Source organism: Castor canadensis, chromosome 11 (genome assembly GCF_047511655.1).
Source record: "Castor canadensis chromosome 11, mCasCan1.hap1v2, whole genome shotgun sequence".
NCBI classification, from domain to species: Eukaryota; Metazoa; Chordata; class Mammalia; order Rodentia; family Castoridae; genus Castor; species Castor canadensis.
The window spans coordinates 81,539,850-81,562,741 of record NC_133396.1 but is presented as its reverse complement, the minus strand read 5'-3'; the positions used below and the strand labels follow the sequence as shown (position 1 = coordinate 81,562,741).

Sequence of the window (22,892 nt, the reverse complement as noted above, 5' to 3'; positions counted from 1 at the left end):
CCAGAGGTTGTTGGTCACCCAGCACCAGGCTTTACGGCAGGCGGTCTCCAAGACCGACGACAAAAATAGACCCAAGCTGGATGGAGGGAAGGGAGCCCCCCTCTACCGTCTGAGCCCCAAAAATAGCCAAAAAAGGGGAGATGTTTAAACCCCAGAGACACTGAAGGGAGAGACCGCAAAGGGAGCCCAATAAGGGTATGTGGACTCACCAAGAATGTCCAGTGTTGGATGTGAGCAAGGGCAATTGGGAGGATGAGTCCTGGCCAGTCACTTCCTCAGGGTGGTCAAGGGGTGAGTCTGAATCGGTGTCCCTCCAGGATTAAGGGGGAGACCTGATCTGAGTCATGGCACCAAATGTGGGCCCCAAAATGACCATGCGGAGAGGAGTCATCTGGCCAAGAGATTCTTTATTGCCGGGTGGGAGAGGGAGAGAGCTGAGAGAGAGAGAGAAGGGCAGGAGCTTAAATACCCCTCAGTGAGACTCAGCATGATCTAATTGGTTAGGATCTTATGGTTCATGCTGATTGGAGGTTGGGGCAGAAGGGGAATTCAAGCTAGACTTGAGGCAGGACTGTGACCCTGGGAGACTGAAACTTAAGGGAGCAGTAAGAACTGAAACCTATCAGTGCCATTATTGCCAACATTATCTGTTTAGAACTGTGTCTGTTACTGCTTTCCACTGTGTATTCTTGTCTGGTACAGATAATCCTGCCCTCCCTCTACTACATAGTTAACATGATCCTAGCGAATGATGTATGAAATGACTGGCTGGCATCCCTGGCCATATATCAAAAGGAATGTAAGTCAGCAAACAATAAAGATACCTACATATCCATGTTTATAGCAGCACTATTCACAATAGTTAAACTATGGAATCAGCCTAGATGTCTATCAGCTGATAGATAAAGAAAATGTGATATATAAACACAATGGAGGAGATCCAAGATGGTGATTAGGGTAGGGAATCAGAATTCCTGAGCTCTGTGATGCCAGAAACTATGTTGAAACATGGGAAATACACTTGGGTAATTCTGATTGCTTCTAGACAAAATAATAACCACTGTCACATTAGGTGCACATAAAATTCAAGGACTGACCCTTAAAACAGCTATTAATTGCACCTAAGAGCCAGAAAAATTCTGGCACAGCACAGCCAGCAGAATGTGTCTCACCTGGGGAAAAAGTCCCCTGGCCATTTCTCTTATTTTTTGCTCAATAAGCAGAAGACAAAGGATCAATCAGACTCAAACTCTGTGACATCCTAGATGCCTAACCCATGGAAAGCCTCCCTACACCCCACCATGCTGAGAAAAGCAGCACGCCATTTCTCCCTGCTGGCTGGTTCCAAAGCTGCTTGTGTAAATCTGCAGAATGAACAGGTGAGCAACACTCACCATGTGTGACTCCCTTACCCACCCTCCAGGAACATAATCCAGCCCAGGCCCTGGGCAGATTGAATCCCCCCAGGATTTTCAAAACTGAAAAGCATTAACAGTGAATTGTAATTTAACACCAACAGCAGAGGTTGGGGTGGAATGCTGAACCTGCCCTGGATAATGGGGGTGGGGTAAGGAGCTGAATTCTCAATGAACAAAGGTGGGAAAAGTAACAAAGGCTAAGAGTTGGGGTGGGGCAACAAGCCAACCTCCCAAAGCAGAGTCAGTGGGGGATCCCTGAGCTGGTCTTGTCAGACTGAGGGCAGTAATTAAAATTGAATTGCCCCACCTTGCTGGGGAAGTAGCCAACTAGACAGCATTGCAGCTGTAGTGCAGTGCAGCTGCTGCCTGGTGAAAATGACAGCAGCTCTGAACACCTTGCATTGGCAGTGAGTTATCTCAGGCCCCAGTTGCAACCTGCCCTGTGGACAGAAGGAAGCAAATACTACTCACAAGCCAGTCATCTGGGTGAGACCACATCAGAACTCCTACTTATAACAGATGGCCCATAAGACCAAGGAAAGTAGAAAAAAATAAAAGAAAAACCCCTCCAGTTGTCTCCACCCCAAGCTGTCTGAAAAGAGGGGCAGCACCCTTCCCCCACAAAGCCCAGAATACCAAACACCAATGCCAGGAATGAACACCAAAGGAATAACTCCAGAATTTTTAATAAGCAGATTAAACTTTTTTGTTGTTGCTATATCTGGTGGGTTTTTAAAAAGAAATTTTGTATGTATTAACTTTAGCATCACTATTGTCATATCCCTATTCTTACCCCCTTCACTTCCCCCCTTTTCTTGTGCTACAATCCATTATTCCCCCTCCCAACTACTCTTTCTGCCCCTTCTCATCCATTCCCTCCCCCTGTCTTTGCCCCCTCATCCTTTCCCAATCTGATACCACACTACCCCTGCCTCCTACACACTCACCACCTGCTGACTAGCCTACTGTGCCAACTATACACACCCCCAGCCCCCTGCAATCCCCTTCACTACAACAATAGAAATATACCCTAACCCATAAGGGCTACAAAACCCAGCAGCCCCCATACCTCTGCCCCCACCCTCACACCCTTTTCTGCTGCCCCTTTTAGTGCCACCTTTACCAATTACCCAAGTTTCTATCTCTAGCCTAATAACACCCCCCAACTCCTACTGTTTATAGATATTATCACCAGTGGGTTTTCTATATAATATGCAAACAACTGGTCTGGTATTGAACCTGTGAATTTGTTATTGCTAATTTATACCCCAAGCCAGGGACAGAAAGAACACATCAACCTAGCTAACAACCAAGTCAGTCACAACACAAAAATTAAATCAAGGGAAAGAAAACAGGCAATTAAAACCACCAACTAGTCTATCAAGAACATAGTTGCACAGCAGCAAGTGGAGTGATGGGAGAAGAAGGGATGGAAACTACACTCCTCAAAAAAATAATTTAATAGAGAATTTGGTGGGAAATGAAGAAAATGGATACCCAATTCCTGACCCTAACAAAACAATGATAACTGTAACTAATGAGCCCAGCGATGCCCACAAAAAAATCCCTCAAACAGGAAATCATGGAAGAAATCACTGAGAAACTAATGGAGAAGATACTGGACATGGTTAACCAGAATGTACAAGATGCACTCAAGAAATTTCAAGACACTAAGAAAAAAAAAAAAAGAAAGAACATGAGAAGATACAGATACAAATAAATGAACTCAGAGAGTACATTAAAAAACACCAAAGTGAAAAAACTATAAAAAAGAGATGCATGAATTAAAGAAGACAATACAAAGTATAAAAGAGGTGTTGAACAAAGATATGGAAAACCTCAGAAAAAAGAATCAAACAGAAATCTGGAAATAAAAAATCCCTTTAGTCAAACAAAAATCACAGTGGAAGGCACTCAAGCAGACTAGAACAAGTAGAAGACAGAATCTCAGAGCTCAAAGATAAAATAGAAATTAACGATAAAACAGAAGAAATCTTAGTCAAACAACTCAAGGCTGTGAAAAGAATCTGCAAGAACTCAGTATTCCATCAAAAGACTAAACTTGAGAATCATGGGCATTGAAGAAGAAGAGGTGCAATCCAAAGGGATACATAATATATTCAATAAAATAATAACTGAAAATTTCCCAAATCTTGAGAAAATTTTGCCCATTCAGGTACAGGAAGCCTCCAGGACACCTAACACACTTGACCAAAATAGAACCTCTCCATAGCATATTATCATTAAAACAAGCACAGAGAACAGAGAAAGAATATTGAAGGCTGTAAGAGAGAAAAAACAAATAATGTATAAAGGTAAACCCATCAAAACAACAGGAGATTTATTAACAGAAACCTTCAAAGCAAGAATGCCATGGAGTGAGGTATGTTGGGCAATAAATAAAAATAATTTCAGCCCTAGGATACTCTACCCATCAAAACTATCATTCAAAATTGGTAGAGCAAAAAAAAGTCTTCCATGATAAATAGAAACTAAAACAATATATGACCACCAAGCCACCACTACAGAAGATTCTACAAGAAATTCTGTTCACAGAAGATGAAAGCAAACAGAACCACTAGAGGACAGGAATTATTAAACCACAGGAGAAAAAAAGACAATCAGAGAGTAGCATTGATTTGGTTGCACATGATCAAATCCTTAAACAACAAAAACAACTAAATGACAGGAATCACCACATAACTTGTCAGAATTAACATTGAATGTCAATGGATTCAACTCTCCCATCAAAAGATGTCATTTGGCAAACTAGATTATAAAGGAAGATCAGACAATCTGCTGTATACAAGAGACCCACCTAACTGACAGAAATAAACACTGGCTTAGGGTGAAAGGCTGGAAAAAGATTTATCAAGCTAATGGCCCCCACAACCAGGCAGAAGTAGCAATACTTATATCATACAAAGTAGACTTCAAACTTACATTGGTCAAATGAGACAAAGAAGGACACTTTATACTAAAGAATTGGCAATACATCAAAAGGAAACAATTATCAACCCCAATGTCAATGCACCTAATTTCATCAAATATACACTAAAGGACTTAAAAGGACATATAGACTCCAACATAGTGGTAGTAGGAGACTTTAATACCCCTCTAACACCAATACATAGGTCATCCAGACAAAAATTCAACAAAGAAATCCTATACCTAAATGACACCATAGACCAAATGGACTTAACTGATGTCTACAGAATATTTTATCAGGCAACAGTGCAATATACATTCTTCTCAGCAGCTCGTGGAGCTTTCTCCAAAATAGATCATATCTTAGGGCACAAAGCAAGCCTCAACAAATATAAGAAGTAACCCCTTGCATTCTATCTGATCACAATGCAATAAAACTAGAACTCAACAACAAAAGCAGCAGAAAATATGCAAATAATTGGAGGCTGGATAACACATTGCTCAATGATCAGTTTGTCATAGAAGAAATAAGAAAGGAAATTTAAAGGTTCCTGGAATTTAGTGAAAATGAAAATACAACTGATCAGAACCTATGGGGCACAGCAAAGGCAGTTCTAAGAGGAAAGTTTATAGCCATGAGTGTATATATGGAAAGGACAGAAAGATCTCAAATAAACAACCTAATGCTACATCTCAAACTCCTAGGAAAACAAGAACAAGCAGAACCCAAAAGAAGCAGAAGGAGAAAAATGATAAAAATAAGGGCTGAAAATAATGAAATAGAAACCAAAAAAAAAAAAATCAACAAAATGAAAGGCTGGTTCTTTGAAAAATAAATAAGACTGATAAGCCCCTGACAAATCTGACTAAAATGAGGAGGGAAAAGATCCAGATTAGTAAAATCAGAAATGAAAAGGGGAGATAGCAATAAATACCAAGGAAATCCAAGGAATTATCAGAGACTACTTTGAGAACCTATATTCAAATAATTTGGAAAATCTTGAAGAAATGGACAAATTTCTAGATACTTATGACCATCCAAAACCGAACCAGGAGGATATTAACACCTAAACAGATCTATAACACATAATGAAATTGAAACAGGAATAAAGAGTCTTCCCAAAAAAGAAAAACCCAGGACCTGATGGATTCTCTGCTGAATTCTACTAGACCTTCAAAGAAGAACTAATACCAACACTCCTTAAACTTTTCCATGAAATAGAAAGGGAAAGAACACTGCCCAACTTATTCTATGAAGCCAGTATTAACACTCATCCCAAAACTGGACAAGGACATAACCATAAAAGAAAACTACAGGCCAATCTCCTTAATGAATATTGATGTGAAAATCCTCAATAAAATAATAGCAAACCTAATCCAGAAACATATCAGAAAGATCATTCACCATGACAAAATCAGCTTCATCCCAGAGCTGCAGGGATGGTTCAACATACACAAATCAATAAATGTAATACATTTTTACACAAATGTAGTACATTATTACACAAATGTAATAATGTGTGTAATACAGCACATTAATAGAAGCAAAGACAAAAGATGATCTAAGATCATCTCAATAGATGCAGAAAAATCTTTTGATAAGATTCAACATGATTTCATGATAAAAGCTCTAAGAAAACTAGGAATACAAGGAATGTACCTCAATATTATAAAGGCTTTATTTGACAAATGTATAGCAAACATACTTAATGGGGAAAAACTGAAACCATTTCCCCTAAAATTAGGAACGAGACAAGGGTACCAATTCTCCTCACTCCTATTCAACATAGTCCTGGAATTCCTAGCAAGAGCAATAAGGTAAGAAGAAGAAATAAAAGGAATACAAATAGGTAAATAAATAGTCAAACTATTCCTATTCACAGAGGACCTGATTTTATACCTTAAAGACCAAAAAAAGCTCCACTCCAAAACTCCTAGACACCATAAGAGCTTCAGCAATGTAGCAAGATACAAAATCAACTTACAAAAATCAGTAGCCTTTCTATACACCAACAATGAACAAATTAAGAAAGAATATAGGGAAACAATTCCTTTTACAATAGTCTCAAAAAAAAATCAAATACCTTTACAAGGAAAACTACAAACTACCAGGATTGCAGAGATCCTTGACCCGAAAGGGCTCAGAGAAGGAATGAACAGATGAGACACACAAAAGGACTCACTCACTTTGGAAGGGAATCCCAAAACACATATTAAGAAGGCTGATGACCAACTGGGAAATTTTTATTTTTCTCAGCAAGCTTTATACAAAAGAGGAAAAGACTTAAACATCAAAAACACTCTGACCTAGTTACAACCTTTCTGTTTTTGCCAACCTGCATTCTTACTGCCAGTGTCCTTGACTAAGTATAAACTTCTTTTTAGTCAAGGGAAACCATTTAGTGTTCCTTCCCACCATGATAGAGACATGGTGCACCTACAGATTCTGACCTTATTGGAATGCTGCTAAGTCACAGTGACCTTGTCAGACTGTGGCTTTAGGTTTCCAACATCTCCTCTCTTATATTTTTTTAATTTGAACATGGTGAAGGTCTGTTTTTAATTTGAAGAGCTGGTACATGCCAATTTGGCAGACAGCTGGCAATAAACATAGAATAAGTAAAATTAGAAGAGCCATTTCAAGCATAATACAAAATAAGTGTCTTAATATGTTAAAGGTGTTAAATCCTTGTAAAGCATCCAGCACTCTATTTGCTACTTTTTCTGGGTGGATAATAGGCAGTTTGCTATTTTGGATATCCAAGATTTTTTTATGCAAAGCTATCAAATCTATCCTTAAATGTGTATGGGACCAAACTCCCTGTAGATGATGCTTGATGCATTTCCAATCCCAGTGAGAATCATTATAAGGTTTAGAGGTAACGCATATCCATTGGAAAGATGTATGACACCTTAATGATGCCTGTTTTTTTTTTTTTTATCTGAAGTAGGATTTATAAGAGAGAAAGGAAAGTCTACAGCTAGAAAAGAGCAGCGGAGCCCGGAAATCAGTAGCTCCCTGCTCAGGTGAAGGCTGGGGTTTGTATGGATGTCCCACCTCTGAGTTAAGTATTTTTTTTTTTTTTGGCCATGGATTTCCAGGCTTTCTCAGGCAAATCGGTATGGTTTGTACCTTTATTGGGGGAAGGGAAACAATCTAGAGAGCATTTTGCTCATCAGCCCTGCGGCAGATCTGTCAGACCCTGTATCTTTGTTTAGGATGTAGAAATGCAGTTTACAACTCCCTCTCAGGGTGCAGGAATGGAGGCCTCTAACTCCTCAGGATGCAAGAATGATATGGCTCTCCAAGGGGGGATGGGATACCCATTCATCTGCCTTAGGTCATCAGACCCAACAAAACCCCAACAAATCTGAGACAAGCACTCAACTGCTGCTGGGGAGAGGGGCGATGACTCATCTAGCTACTTCGTGCTGACAATGGGGTGATTGGGGGGGCATGTGGAGAGATAGGGGAGAGAGTACTTGTCTCAGGGGTTGACCCATGTAATCTCCAGGGGCCCCCGATAGAATGGGATGGAGGGCTTATGTGTAGGCAGAGGTGAGTATTTCTTGACCAAGAGCTGGAGTTTGATCCATTGGACCTGTTGAGATCTGAATCTGGAGAGAGCATTTATTATACAAGGCACAAATAGGAGTATTAGCAGGAGCATAAAAAACGGTCTGGCAAGGGCTTTATATCTAGGGATCCAGATTTTGGAAAATCCTGTAACTCCCAAGAACGCTCTAAGCTGCCTTATGGTATTGGGGAGTGGGAAATGGAGGATTGGGTGGATTTGTTCATGACTCAGGGATTGAGCCTGTCCCTTTAAGACCACACCTAGGTAGGTGACCTGCAGGAGGCATAGTTGAGCTTTTTTTTAAAAGAGACTCTGTATCCCTGGGAGGCCAGAGAGTTTAAAAGGGACACAGTTGCCCTGCAGATGAGGGGCTCTGTGGCTCTGCACAGAAATGTCATCAACATACTGAAAAAAGGTGGCCTCTGGGTAGTGCCAACCTAATAAGTCTCTGGTTAGGGCTTGTCTAAAAACATGAGGGCTGTAACTTTTATAAGAATTTTAAATTTAAATTTAAATAAAATTATTTTTTTAATTAGCCTATTTTTATTATATAGACCCATATAGAAGGGAAATTTTCAACTGTTTTTATACAATAAGTAACCTATAAAGACACCATTTGTTAATAGATATAATAATAAATATAATATTTATTATATATTATATATATATTTATAATATAAATATAATAGATATAATAATAAAGGAATTGAATGTAAATTACTTATGATGAAGTGAAACAGACTAAAGTTACTGTCCATAAAATAATGCCTATAATTTAGTTAGACCTGATTGACATAACCTTTGAAAAACTGGTTTTTCTTAAAAGTAGCAGAAGAGGTGGGGGAGAGAAGAGAACAGAGCCTTTTATTTCTTTACATAAATTTTATAATAAGAATCATCCTAAAGATGTTTAAATATATGTGTATGTAAAAGTGTTTTAAATTAGGCTTGTCATAAATGTCAATTTAAGCATGCATAGATTAAGAGCTCAGAAACATGTAAAAATTAATTAAGTGGCCACAAGTACATTGATATGTTATTATTTTTTTAAACTTTTAGGAGTAGATTGAGAGGTGTCACATTCTGTTTTTTAGGACTCATTTTGGGTAGATTGATAGCTGAAGTAAGAGTCAATTTTAGGAATAGTGTTTTGAGTCAGTCCCAGTTTTTAATAAGACTGTTATCATAGCTATTAGATTTTTTTGTCTCTAACAAATTAGTCATATCATAGACATACACAAAACAATTATATTATTTTCGAGTGCACTCTTGGACATAAGACAAAAAACATTTAAGCTGACTTTTAGACACTTTACATCCTTGACCATGCAACATTGAACACAAAATTTCTGTAAAGAGAGCCTGCTCCTTACTTGTTGGCCTATTTCTCTCTGGATGTTGCTGCATATCCTTGAACTGAAACTAAAATTATGTTTGCACCTCCAGAACCTTCCTTACCCTAAGCCTCTGTTCAGGTCCCTGTTTGGGGGCGCCACCTGCCGGGATCACAGAGGTCCTTGACCCGAAAGGGCTCAGGGCAGGAATGAACAAGACAGGACACATGAAAGGACTCACTCACTTAGGAAGTGAATCACAAAACACATATCTAGAGGACCAGAAGACAGATGACCAACTGGCAAAGTTTTATTTTTCTCAGCAAGCTTTATACAAAAGAGGAAGAGACTTAAACATCAAAAGCACCCTGACCTAGTTACAACCTTTCTGTTTTTGCCACCCTGCATTCTTACTGCCAATGTCCTTGACTAAGTATGAAATTCTTTTTAGTCAAGGGAAACCATTTAGTGTTCCTTCCTGCCGTGATAGAAGCATGGTGCACCTGCAGATTCCAACCTTGTTGGAATGCTGCTAAGCCACAGTGACCTTGTCAGACTGTGGCTTTTGGTTCTCAACAACAAACCACTAAAGAAAGAGATCGAAGAAGACTACAGAAGGTTGAAAGATCTCCCATGCCCATGGATTGGTAGAATCAACAGAATAAAAATGGCTGTACTACCATTTTACACATTCAATACAATTCCCATCAAAATCCCAAGGACACTCATCACAGAGATTGAAAAAATCTACCCTAAAGTTCATTTGGAAACATAAAAGACCATGAATAGCCTAGGCAATACTGACCAAAAACAGCAATGCTGGAGGTATCACAATACCCAACTTCAAACTATACTACAGAGCCACAGCAATAGAAACAGCATGGCACTGGCACAAAAACAGATATGAAGACCAGTGGAACAGAATAGAGAACCCAGAAATGAATCCACACAGCTATCCTCACCTTATTTTTTACAAGGGTGTCAAAAATATACAACAGAGACTAGACAGCCTCTTCAACAAATGTTGCTGGGAAAAGTGGTTATCTGCCAGCAGAAAACTGAAACTAGATCCATGCCTGTCACCCTGTACTAGTATCAACTCAAAGTGGATTAAGGACCTTAATATCAGACCTGAAACCTTGAGGTTAGTACAGAAAAGTGCAGGGAATACACTGGAAGCAATAGGTATAGGCAAGGACTTCCTCAGTAGAACTCAAGAGGCCCAGCAGCTAAGAGAAAGGATTGACAAATGGGACTACATGAAATTAAAAAGCTTCTGCACCACAAAAGAAATGGTCTTTAAATTGAAGAGATCACCCACAGAATGGGACAAAATCTTTGCTAGTTATACATTAGACAAGGGGACTGATAACCAGAACATACAGGATGCTCAAAAAACTAAGCTCCCCCAAAATTAATGAACCAATAAAGAAGTGGGCAACTGAACTAAACAGAACTTTTTCAAAAGAAGAAATCCAAATGACCAAAAAACACATGAAAAATGCTCACCGTCCCTGGCCATAAAGGAAATGCAAATCAAAGGAATGTGACTGAGGTTATTACAAAGGCACCTGCACACCCATGTTCATTGCAGCACTATTCACATTAACCAAGTTACGGAAACAGCCAAGATGTCCCATTACTGATGAATGGATTAAGAAAATGTGCTGTTTATACACAATGGAATTTTACTCAGCCACAAAGAATGAAATTTTGTCATTTGCAAGTAAACGGATGGAACTAGAGAACATAATAAGTGAAGTTAGCCAGGCTCAGAAGGCCAAAAATCGAATGTGGATTATAGACCTAAAAAAAATGCAGTAATATTATTGGACATGAGTCACACACTAAGGGCAAAACATGTATGGGAGGAATAGGGAAAGGGAAGGAAACCTAATGTGGTTGATGTGCTTATTGTAGAGGAGTGAATAAAGTAATCTTAAACTGACAGAGGCCACTATGGGAAGGGGAGTAGGAAGTAGTGAAGAGGTCTGGTAGAGATGAACCAGATGCACAAGACACTTGTGCATGGAAGCAATGCTAGGAATCTCTCTGTATAGTATCTTTATCTCAAACTAGCAAAACCGTTATGTCTTTCTTATTATCTCCTACGTTTTCTTTTCAACAAACTTGGAGGAAAAGGGGCGGAACAGGTTCTACCCAGAAGCAGGGTGGAGGTGGGGGAAGATGGCCCAAATTATGTATACACATGTAAGTAAATGTAAAAATGATCAAATAAAATTTTTAAAAAACACAATGGGGTATAATTCAGCCATAAAAGAAGAAAGAAATTATGTCATTTGCAGGAAAATGGATGAAACTGGAAACCATCATGTTAATTGAAATAAATGCGACATAGAAAGACAAATATTTCATGTTCTTCTCATGTGTGGAATCTAGATCTAATAAAAAAGAATGACAAGAGTGTAAAATAGGGGGACTTTATGGGAGTGGGAACTAGCAGGAAGGGGAGGGTGAAAGGAAAAGGTGAGGAGGGATGGATATGATCAAGTACTTCCTACACATGTATAAAAATAGATAATGAAACTGGTTAAAACTACTTTTAAAAGGGGTGAGAGGGAATAAGAAAGGGTAATAGAAGGAGGTGAATTTGATCAAAGTACATTATATGCATGTATGGGAATATCACAATGAAACCCCTTTTTTTAATCAGAAAGAGAGAAGACTGGTTGGGACAATTTTCCTTAAAATATGACTTACTTCAGAGTATTTAAAAATGGAGCTGCATGAAACTAAAAAGCTTCTGCACAGCAAAGGAAACAGAAGTCTTTACCAGACTGAAGATACAACCTACACCATGGGAGAAAATCTTCGCCACATATGCATCTGAAAAGAAATTAATAACCAGAATATGTAGAGCTATGTATTCTAACTAACCTCTCAAAGAATAACTGAATAAACAGACACATGAACTGAACAGACAATTCTCAAGGAAGAAGTACAAATGGCCCATAAACCTATGAAGAAATTTTCACCATCCTGGGCCATAAAGGAAATGCAAATCAAAACCACGTTGAGATTCCACCTCACCCCAATCAAGATGGATATCATCAATAACACAAACAACAACAAATGCTGATTAGGATGTGGGGGGAAAAGGAACACTTCTACACTCTTGGTGAAAATGTAAATTAGTGCAACTGCTATGGAAAGCAGCATGGAGGTCCCTCAAAAAACTAAAAATAGGACAACCATATGATCCAGTGACACCACTCCTGGGCATATATCTGAAAGAATGTACTCCAGGATATGATAGAGCCACTTGCACACCATGTTTATTGCAGCACTACTTACAATAGCCAAGCTTTGGAAGCAGCCCAGATCCCCCACAACTGATGAGTGGATTAAGAAAATGTAGTATGTATATACAATGGAGTTTTATTCGGCCATAAAGAAGAATGAAATTATGTTGTTTGCAGGTAAATGGATGGAACTGGAGAACTTCATATTAAGCAAAATAAGCCAGGCTCAAAAAATCAAAAGTCTCATGTCTTCTCTCATATTTTATATATGTACACATTTAACTTATATGTACATATAATGTATATATAGAAACATATACATATATGTGTGTATTATGAGAGAGATAGAACAAAATTGTATTAATAAGTCCATCTTGAGGGGACTATGGGAGGCAGGAGAGATAAAGAAAATGTTAGAGAATGAAAACTATTGAAACAACCCGTCTATATATGAAGACAATATAATGAACTATACAGTAACCTATTGAATATTATGGGAGCTTGGTGATAGAGAGTGAGTAAGTAATGGAAGGGGAGGTTAATTTGATTAAAGCATGATATATATAGAGAGAGAGAGACCTGAAGTACCCAGGTAAAATCCCCTTGAACTATCAACATACACTTTATTTAAAAAAATGAAGGGCAGGAGGGAAAAATGAGTCTTTTCCAGGGGTGGACACCAGTGGGAGTGGGGTAGGCACAAGGAAAGGAGGAATGAGGGTGTATAAATTGGATGTATTTTGTATCCATATATGAAAATAGAAAAAATGAAACCTGTTGAAATTGTCCTAAGATGGGGGTGGTGGGAAGAGGGAGAACAGTGGAGGGGATAAATCCAACTAAGATATATTTTAAGACATATGTAAATATTTCCCTATCCAACTATTATATTCTAATAAAATCATTAAAAATTTTTAAAATATGACTTACTTATATGATACACCTGAACAATTATTGAATTTCTCTTTGCCTATTCAGTACATTCCACCCCTTCTATTCCAGAAACTTAATATATGGTGGTAAAGAAACTCAGCACAAAATGATCCAGTTTTTCTGCCCATTAATAAGAAATGCATGCACTCATTTTTTCCCCAAAGGTACGCTTACCTGGAAACCAAACCTAGATTCTGCACTCTAACCTACATCAGTATTCAAGGTTAGGATTCAGCCCAGTTGATTCCTAGACAATCATTCTATGAATTAGCTTTAGGGAATCACTCCTTAAAATTATAGAACCAAACAAAAAAGTTTAATTAGTAAAAAGTATACCAACAACTATCTTCAGAAAAGAATACAAAGAAACAATCCTTCAATCTTCAAATATTTTACTGATTAGTCAGAAACAATATATACTAGCCTTTGCTGTGTTGATAGTGAGTTTACTCTGAGTGAACAATGTTGAAATACACTGCATCTGTAAAGGAAGATAACATAATGAAGCACCTTGAAAGCTCTTGAATAATAGGGAGTAGGGGCAAAAAGGGCAAGGGAGAGTAATAAATGGGGTTAATCTGACTAAAGTACAATATATTTGCAGCAGAAATAACATCTTAAAATCTTTTTTAACAATGACTTAAAAATGAAGGGCAGGACTATAAAGCAGGTCCTGTGAGCGGGTGGGTTGATGAATGGAGGGGATAAAGGGAGGTGAATATGGTCAATGTACTTTATACACTTACATGGAATAGAACAATGAAGCCTATTGTAATTGTTTTAGGTAGGGGGAAGGGAAATGAGGGAGAGAGATGGGAGGTGTGAAGCCAACTAAGGCAAATTGTAAGCATATATGGTAATGTCACAACAAAAATACAATAGAAAAGTGAAGTTCATTCTTGTGACTTCTCTACCAAGTTAACATTCTTGCATTCAGCCATTCTCTTACAGTTCCAGTCATCTGCTAGAATGACTCCAACCTTATTGCCTATTGTTATCATTCCTAAATTCTCCAATGTAGATGCCGAAGTTAAAGCCCAAGGTCACATCACTGGTAAATTATGAGGATGGACTAACCCTGTTCATTTGGACCTACAGATGCTTCTATAAAGGAGTTAACATACAAGCCCTCCAGGTTGTAGCCAAATCTCTTTTTTCCTAAGGTTACCTTTGTTAAACCAGGCATGACTATACGACTCCATACACATACACAGTAATGTATATATATATATATACACACCCATTCATATACATCCTTTTTTTCCTTGCAATGCTAGGGGACCAAACGAGGCCTTGCATGTGCTAGGCAAGTACTTGCTACCACCTAGCTACATTATATCCCCAACCCTATATTACATCTTTTTGCCTTCCCCCAACTCACCCCATGTATCATAAGAATGCTGTTTAGCAGTCACACTGTAGGTCCAAATCAGGTGGCATCCAAGAGGAATTCAAATTTGGCACACTTCAGTGGTAGTATCTGATACTCCCCAAAAGAGAGCATGATACCTTCTTGAAGGATATTTTTCTTTGGTAAGACTAGAAATGCCATTTGCCTGTGTGTGCCAAAGCATCTTTGTGAAGTCATAGATTGCTCACAGTTGAGGTCCAGAATTACTAATTACAAAAATCAGTACATGTATTAATACACTTTGAAGACTGCTGTTAGTATAAACTTTGAATAACCTCATTAGCAGATAACCATGAGTCATGCAGACTTTCACACCTGGTTTTAATGACTTTGAAACAAACACAGACAAGCCAATTGGCACTTAGGCAAAGAATGTTTTATTTTATTTACTTCAAATCAGAGCTAATGATGCAGGCAAATTTAAATGAATCCAAAGGACTTAATGAACCACAGCTAGGCCTATCTAGAATTCTGTTTCTCCACAATGGGCTGATTTCCTCTGCACATGTTACGCATAGCTTAAATTCTCAAGGTGCCAATGGGAAAAAGAAGCCAGAGAGGAGGCACATAGGAATTTTATGGGTGAGACCCAGGTGAGATCCAGTTTCCAAGTTCAACTGTGAAGAGGAATGGGGCTCTTTCAGATGCTAAAGCTGTTCTGAAAGTCTAGAATAATTGGTTCCTACACGTAAGACATAACACCTGTCCTTTCTTTAAAGTAAAGACCTTTTCTACCTCATAGCCAAGACTCATAGAGACATTTCCCTAGGGTAAAGTCATGTCAGCAGGCAAGTGAAATAATGGTGGAATGTCTGGCTGGGTTTGAGTGACTCCCACGTAGGCTTTGTTCTTTGCAAGAGTCCATCAGAGGGACAACTTCAGGGAATTCCTTTAGTTATGTAAACCCGGAAAGAAACTTTCTCTAAACAGGGCTAGCCCCTGATTATTTTTCAGTTTTTGCTGTGATTTTTGAGGGCAGGATGGAAAAGTCGTTTTCCTCAATGTATCCCTGGAGTCTTGCATAGTGCACAGCATGTACTTCTATAAATGATTTCTGGTTGATTGAAGCCCCGCCTAAAGCAACTATTGGCCAGTTCTACTCCTTTATTTTACCCTTTTCCAGTTACATAGGACCTCTGAGCACACCTGGGTGCTGTCCTTGTGGTTACTTTCTATGACAGATCAAATACATGAAGCAGATGGACTACCCCATCAGCAGACACTCACGGGAGGAGAGACCAGTAAGACTGGCTGGCAGTACCACGTGAGCGGGTCTGTGGGAGAGGGTTTCGGGCAGTGAGGTCAAGGGTGTCTTTGCCTCCTCTGAGAGTAAGCAAGATGGAGCCCTCACTCGTCAGAGGAAGGAGGAATGGGCTCTTTCTTACAGGTGTCATGCTTGACTCGGTGTCGTTGGAGGTGATTGGAGCGGGTGAAGGCCTGGCCACAGTCCTCACATTGGTAGGGCCTTTCCCCATTGTGCATCCGAATGTGCTGAGCCAGCTCGGAGGCAATGCGGAACGACTTGCCACACTCAGCACACAGGAAGCCCTTCTCCCCGGAGTGGATCTGTTGATGCCGCTTCAGGGTTGAGGATCGGGCGAAGGCCTGGCCACACTGCGTGCAAGGAAAGGGCCTCTCACCGGTGTGAATGCGCTGGTGGCGCAATAGGCGCGAGGGCTGCGCAAAGGCCACGCCGCAGTCGGCGCACTTGAAGGGCCTCTGGCCGGTGTGCAGCGTCTGGTGCTCGTACAGGTTGGAAGATTTGGTGAAGCACTTGCCGCAGGTGGGGCAAGGGAAGGGCCGCTCTCCAGAGTGCACGCGCTGGTGCTCCACCATGCGGCTGGCCACCGCGAACTCCCGGTCGCAGGAGGGGCAGCGGAATGGCTTCTCGCCCAGGTGCGTGCGCTGATGGCGCAGCAGCGACAGCGGCTTGTTGAAGGTCTGGCCGCACTGCACGCACGGGAAGGGCTTGTTGTTGCTGTGCAAATTGCGCTGGTGTTTGCGCAGGTCCGAGGAGCGCACAAAGGCCTTTCCACAGTCCTGGCACGGGTATGGTTTCTCACCAGTGTGGGTGCGGATGTGCTTCCGGTGGTCAGAGGACCAGGTGTAGGCCTTATCGCAGAAGGGACACCGGTAGGGCCGCTCTCCGGTGTGCAGGCGCCGGTGCTGCTGGAGCGTGCCGCGATGGGAGTAGGCTTTCCCGCACAGCTCGCACGCGTAGGGCTTAGGGGCGCTGCGCTCCGCAGGGCTGGGCAACTTGCTGGGCTTGAGGAAGGCACGTCCGCTCCTTTGGCACCCACGGGGACGCGCTTCCACCTGCAGGCTCTCTCCCGTGCGCTCCCCGTTCTGGTCTTTGGTGCTGCTGTGCACTTTTGCCAACACTGCTACTGCCAGGCTGGCTGAGGTGGCCGACGCTTGAACTGGTGTCTCCCTTCTGGAAAAGTCCCACCTGCTCTCCGCCCTGGGGACATTCTCGAGAGAGTTGTCTTGGGAAGTGTCTACATCTTTCTGCGCACAGAAATACTCTCCAGTGCTCAGAAAGCTGGATGAGGCGTGCAACGCTGCGTCCTGGTTTGCCTTTGAGTCTCCATCGTCACTAGGATCTTGTGTCCGACCTAATAACTTATGTGATAGGCTGCTGGGAAGGGCAGCCAGAGCAGCAGTGCCTGTACCAGGGGAGTCCTGAGTTTTCGTGATCTCTGATTCCTCTCTTTCCCTGCTGGCCATCTTCCCAGGCATCTCCCCCTTGTCCCCAGCACTGAAGGAGTTAGAGAATTCCTTTTCCTCCTTGCAGGATGGATGCTGCCACTGCAAGCAAGGATTGTCCTGGGTTACTGGGCAGCTGCCCATTGGAAGGGCTGCCACCTCACCTGGGTCCCCTTTATCTCCTTCTTCCCCACCGTCCTCATTCTCACTCTCTAAGTTCATGGTCAGCATCTGAGTGTCATGAGTCAAGCTGCCAAGAGCCATCTTGCCCCACCTGTCCTGGGAGTCCACTTGTGCCATGACGGGCAGGCACTTCTATTGCCTGCTCCTCCTATGAAGAACTTTGCTTGGCTCAGGATACCTGCAAAAAGGGAGGTGTGAAGAGGAAGTCACAAAGAATGTGCTTAATTACGTCCATGGCCAGAGGAACTGAGGTTCTCAGTATAGCTCTGCTTCTAAGTGGTATCCATGCTAGGTGTATTGAGGAGTGGGAAATGGGAGAGAGAAGCTGGGTCCTGCTGAAAATGCCTCAGTCATCCTCATTCTCTTTGGATATCCCACTTGCTAAAAGCCTCAGGAAACCATGCTGTCAGTCCTAGCAAAGGGTAGGGGAACTTGCCAGATGCCAGCTGTGCCCTGCCCTGTGCAGGGTGCTCACTAGCCAAATGGGTCCTTTGCAGGTATGGAGGAGGCTGATGAGACCTCTGGGTGTCCTCAGGCACTCTCACAGTGTCCCCAGTCACGATGCTAGAAACCAGGCTGGCTCCTCCTTTCCCTGCCAGAAGTGCAAGTCTACCACCCTGTGATGGTCTCAGCTGGGGCCACCACCCTGGCAAATGGGCAGTAGGGGACAACCTCTTCAGAAGACAAGGTGCAACCCCTGGAATAATGCGGACAAGTCAGGAAGATACCAAGTGGGTTATCAAGGAGATACCAGCACTTACTGCTTCAGCAGGCTTCTTAGGCTCTTACAGTGAAGAGCCCCTAACTGCCAGGGAGGGTGAACACAGGCACCAGGGGAGAAGGGGATGCTCACCTTCTCCCCTGGTGCCTATGGAAAAATGCTTCATCTTAAATATGCATGAGAATTTATCTTCTATGCCATGTTTGTTTAAATAGAAAAATAGTATTTAAGTTACCTTCAGTTTAAATATCTAATCCCCTCAAGTGTGCCATACATACCCATAGCACCATGTACTCCTGGCATATCCCATATGCCCACGGGGAGGCACATTTCCCAATTTGAGTAGCAAAAGTTTAAGGTTTTGACAGCAAGGCACGAGACGCAGGAGCCATCTGGGTCGCATTTCAAACTGATTTTATTTTAACTTGAAGACACAGAGAAAGCCTGTGAGTGACACATTTTCCAGTGAGAAATGGGCTACTGAGGGCCTGGCAGGGGGTACTGGCCACTTTGGAGAATCCCGGAAGGAGGAATATTAAAAGTTCCCATTTTTCTGGGCACACATTTTAAGCCAGGTACTGTGTTGAACATGCTTTCATTTATTCCTTCCACCAACCTTTAAGATAGAGGCCATTATTATTATATAATTCTTTCCATTTTATAGACCAGAACACTGAGGCATAACAAGGTTATTTACCTGGCCAAGGTTACACAGCTCACAGACAGCAGCCTCAGGCATTCTGTCTAATTTCAAGGCAGTTATATTAAATCCTGAGCCCAGCTCTGGTCTCCAGACTGAGGCCTGCCCTAGGGATGGGCCCTGCCAAGAGCAGTCACAGCATCCTGGGGGTGGAAGGTCTGCTGCTCTCTGCAGGCATCAAAGCCCCTTGTGTTTTCTGGGCCAAGGAACCTTGGCTGTGTGGCCTCACTGCTGGGCTCCTCCCTGTGTTCACTGACCCAGATTGCCCTGTTCAGGAGAGAGAAGCCTGGGCCACCCATCAAAGCCAGGACACATGGTGCAGAGACCACTGCCCCGGCTGTCAGGAGTATTAATGAGTGGTTCCTCCTGTAAGCTCCCTCTCTACCTTGGCCACCTTCCACCACTGTCCCAGCAGGATAAGAGGAGCGATCTTTGTACTCACTGTGTCCTGTTATATATCCCCACCTCATTAAACTGTTCTTCCCCTCCTCCTGCCAGCTCATCACCCAGTTACTATGTGTGTGGAGAAGGAACAGTGAGTAGGAAGCCCCACTTTCTACTCTGGGTAGAGAAGCCGTGGATGAAGGGAGCACATATTGCAGTCTTGACTGGGTTTAGTGTCTCAGTCTCTGCGCCCTGGTGCCCAGGGGACACTTGTCCTATCTTGACTTTGTCCCCATGACATGTCAGAGTGAAGTTAGCATATGTTTTGACAGGAAACTGTTTTGACAGATTTTTCAGCATGGTGCATTTAGAGAGCTGCTGTGGCATGTGCACGTGCGTAATGCATAAAGGACACACGCTAGCCAACTTATGACCGACTCAGACCAGCATGGGTCAGGGCTGAGGTCCCCCAGCACAGACAGCAAAGGGATGCTGGATTTGAGTGAAACAGATATCTGAGGTCTGTCTGTCTGTCTCTGCCCATTCCTGTGGGACTGCTCGGCACACAGCTGCCTTCACCCACACCCCCCCACCCGATGTCCAGACATGCACCCCGTTTTCCACAGCAAGTGTCTCTTTCCTTGCTTCTGGGCCACAACTGAGCCTCCTCACTGTAGCGCACAGCCCTCCGCTAGTTAACCCTTTTCAGGAGCCTGGTGGGGGATCACCTTTCCAGGTAGGGAATCCCTCCTTTGATGAAGCCATATCCCCAGTGAATCCATCTGCCTCGCTTTCTCTTTTCTGAGGCTGCTGAAGGCTTTCTCTCAATGATCAGGAAGACCATGAGGGGGCAGGAGTTCAGGGTGGGGATTTCTGGCAAAGCCTGCACAGATGTACCTTGTGAGGGAAAGAAAGATTGATGCCATCCATGGTGTGCCTGGCCCCTCTGCTCTCCAGATGTGCTGGCTCCAAAGGCCGTCAGAGCACAGCTCTTTCCTGGAACTTTGCCCACACCCAGCAGCCAGCCAGGCACTCTTCAGTGGTATAGCCTCCAGCTCCCCTCCTCATATGTGGACACTGCAGGAGCTTGGCCTAGGGATTGTTTCAGCTCCCGACCCCTGCCCCTCTCCCTTTGTTCTCTCCAGATGGTACTAAGTCCATTCCAGGACAGCCACCATCCACTTTCTCCTCTGCCCAGGCCTTGCTCTTTACTTCTGCCTCCAACACAAACAGTTGCTTACCTGGAAAATGCAGACAGCAGTGTGGGCCCTTGCCCTGGCTTTTGTCACATGTGGCCTCTCAGCAACAGGAACCGGAGTTTGGGACAAGTTAACAGAGACAGTGCCTCTGTCTCTCACAGTCCAGCAGCTGCAGAGAGAGTCTTGGGAGGTGGGGCCAGTGTAATGTACTCGACCTTCCTGCCTGCATCTCAGAGAGCAGCCTGGGAAATACAGTGGGGCTGCCCTCTCACTGCCTGAACCGATCCTCAGGCTCCCTCTGCTCCCTCCTTCCCTCCCTGCCACAGCCAGGTTTCCTCCCCACCCCTCCCTCGCTCAGAAGCTGCTGGGTCCTGCAGGTGGGCCTGTGCCTCCTGTTCACTCTCATTCCTTCCTCCCACAGAGCAAGCAGCCCAGCCTTCACTCCTGTCCTGATGTGCTCATGGGCCACCAGTCACAAGTGAGCTTCCTGGGGAACATTGCTTTCATCCTCTCTGAGAGTCAGAATAGGGTATCTGGCCTGCAATGCCACTTCCCCTATTCTAGTACCCACCTTTTGTAGAGCTGTGGGATGAGCAAGGGTGGGAGTCATCCCAAAATTCTTTGTAGCAGCCTAGTCATTGAACCAAAGATGCCTATGGCCATTTAGCTGGGGGTAGAGTACAGTGGCATAGCTTTCTGTCTTTATTTATACAGATGTCAAGTCTTTCTGGGACCGCTGCCCATCTTTCATGTAAGTTCATTCTTCTATCCTGGGTTGACCCAGGAAAGAAGACCCAGTATGTTCAGAATTGATTTCCACTCAAATCAAATGTGCCTTTATCAAAGTGAACACTCAGGACATTAAAATACAGGATAGGCATATGGTACCTGTAATATCACAAGATGGGCAAATATATACTAGTTGACATTAGGGTTCTGGGCCTGGGTTTGAATCTTACCACTCACTAGCTGTGCGACCTTAGACAAGTTATTTAACCTCTGTGTGCCTTAGCTCCTCACCTGCACAATGGAGATCAGGAAAGTATCACCATCATGGATGTCTTATGGGGAATTAAATAAGATAATGTATGAAAAGAACTTAGCAGTTCTGGAGCATAGTAAGTGCACAGTACAGACAGCTGGCTTCATTACAATCATTGATGTCATTTTTGGGGCATGACATGGCTCCTGGCCCATTGGGGCCACACATCTGACAGGAATACTGAAACCCAGTACATTTTTCTGAACAGCAGTTTTCCCAGTGTGATTCAGAGAAGCAGGTTCCTCTGCCCCTCCGTGTTTGGCAGGCATGGCTTCAAAGGACAGAGGTGCAAAGCAGAGACATGACTCAGAGTCTCTGAGTCTGAATGTCTGGAGCAGAGTTCAAATCCTGATATTCACAGAGCCCCAGAAATAAATAACAGAATGCAGCTATTCACTATTTGGGTAAGAGGATTCTTAGCTGTCATCCATTTCTCAAGTGGCCATGATCCAAAAAAGGTTGAGGACTACTGGCCTTGGTGGAGGGTGAGAGATGAAGAGAGTAGTAATTTAAAATATCTCCCATAACAGGGACCAGTAGCTCATGCCTATAATCCTAGCTACTTGGGAGGCAGAGATCAGGAGGATCATCATCCAAGGCCACCCTGGGCAAATAGTTTTAGGGACCCTATCTCAAAAATACTCAAAACAAAAAAGGACCGGCAGAGTGACTCAAGTGGTAGAGCACCTGCGTAGCAAGTGTGAGGCCTGCGTTCAAAACCTAATACCACCAAAGTTAATAAGATAAAATATCTCCCATAGCAGTATAGTTTGTCACCAATTCACATCCAACACTGTTGTTCAAAATGCCCAAATGTCCATAACACACAGGCTTTGGGATTTCGATACCTTTAGCAAGAAAGCATCTTGTTCTTCCTAATTGGTGAAGTGGCCTGGTGAGGTGAAAGCTGGAGCTGGGGTGAGTGTGTGTGTGTGTGTATGTTGTATGTTCCTTGCCACTCCAGCCTCAGCACTGCTGCACTTTCATCAAGCACTAACTAGAGCCAACACTATGCTAATAAACCACTGTAGTGTCTCAATTAATCCTTGCCACATTCCAATGGCCTGGCCACTGCCAGCAATAGCCTCATAA

At 42.7% G+C, this 22,892-nt stretch overlaps 1 protein-coding gene across 1 annotated transcript; it reads right to left on the bottom strand.

Annotated features, from left to right (window-relative positions):
• Positions 1-15,229: 15,229 nt before the first annotated feature.
• On the bottom strand, positions 15,230-21,152 carry Znf648 (zinc finger protein 648). Its single transcript, XM_020154741.2, has 2 exons — positions 20,801-21,152; positions 15,230-17,932 (listed from the first exon to the last, which is right to left on the bottom strand). The coding sequence occupies exon 2, from the start codon at positions 17,869-17,871 to the stop codon at positions 16,213-16,215; it is 1,659 nt and encodes a 552-aa protein (XP_020010330.2). The 5' UTR covers positions 17,872-17,932; positions 20,801-21,152; the 3' UTR covers positions 15,230-16,212.
• Positions 21,153-22,892: the final 1,740 nt, after the last annotated feature.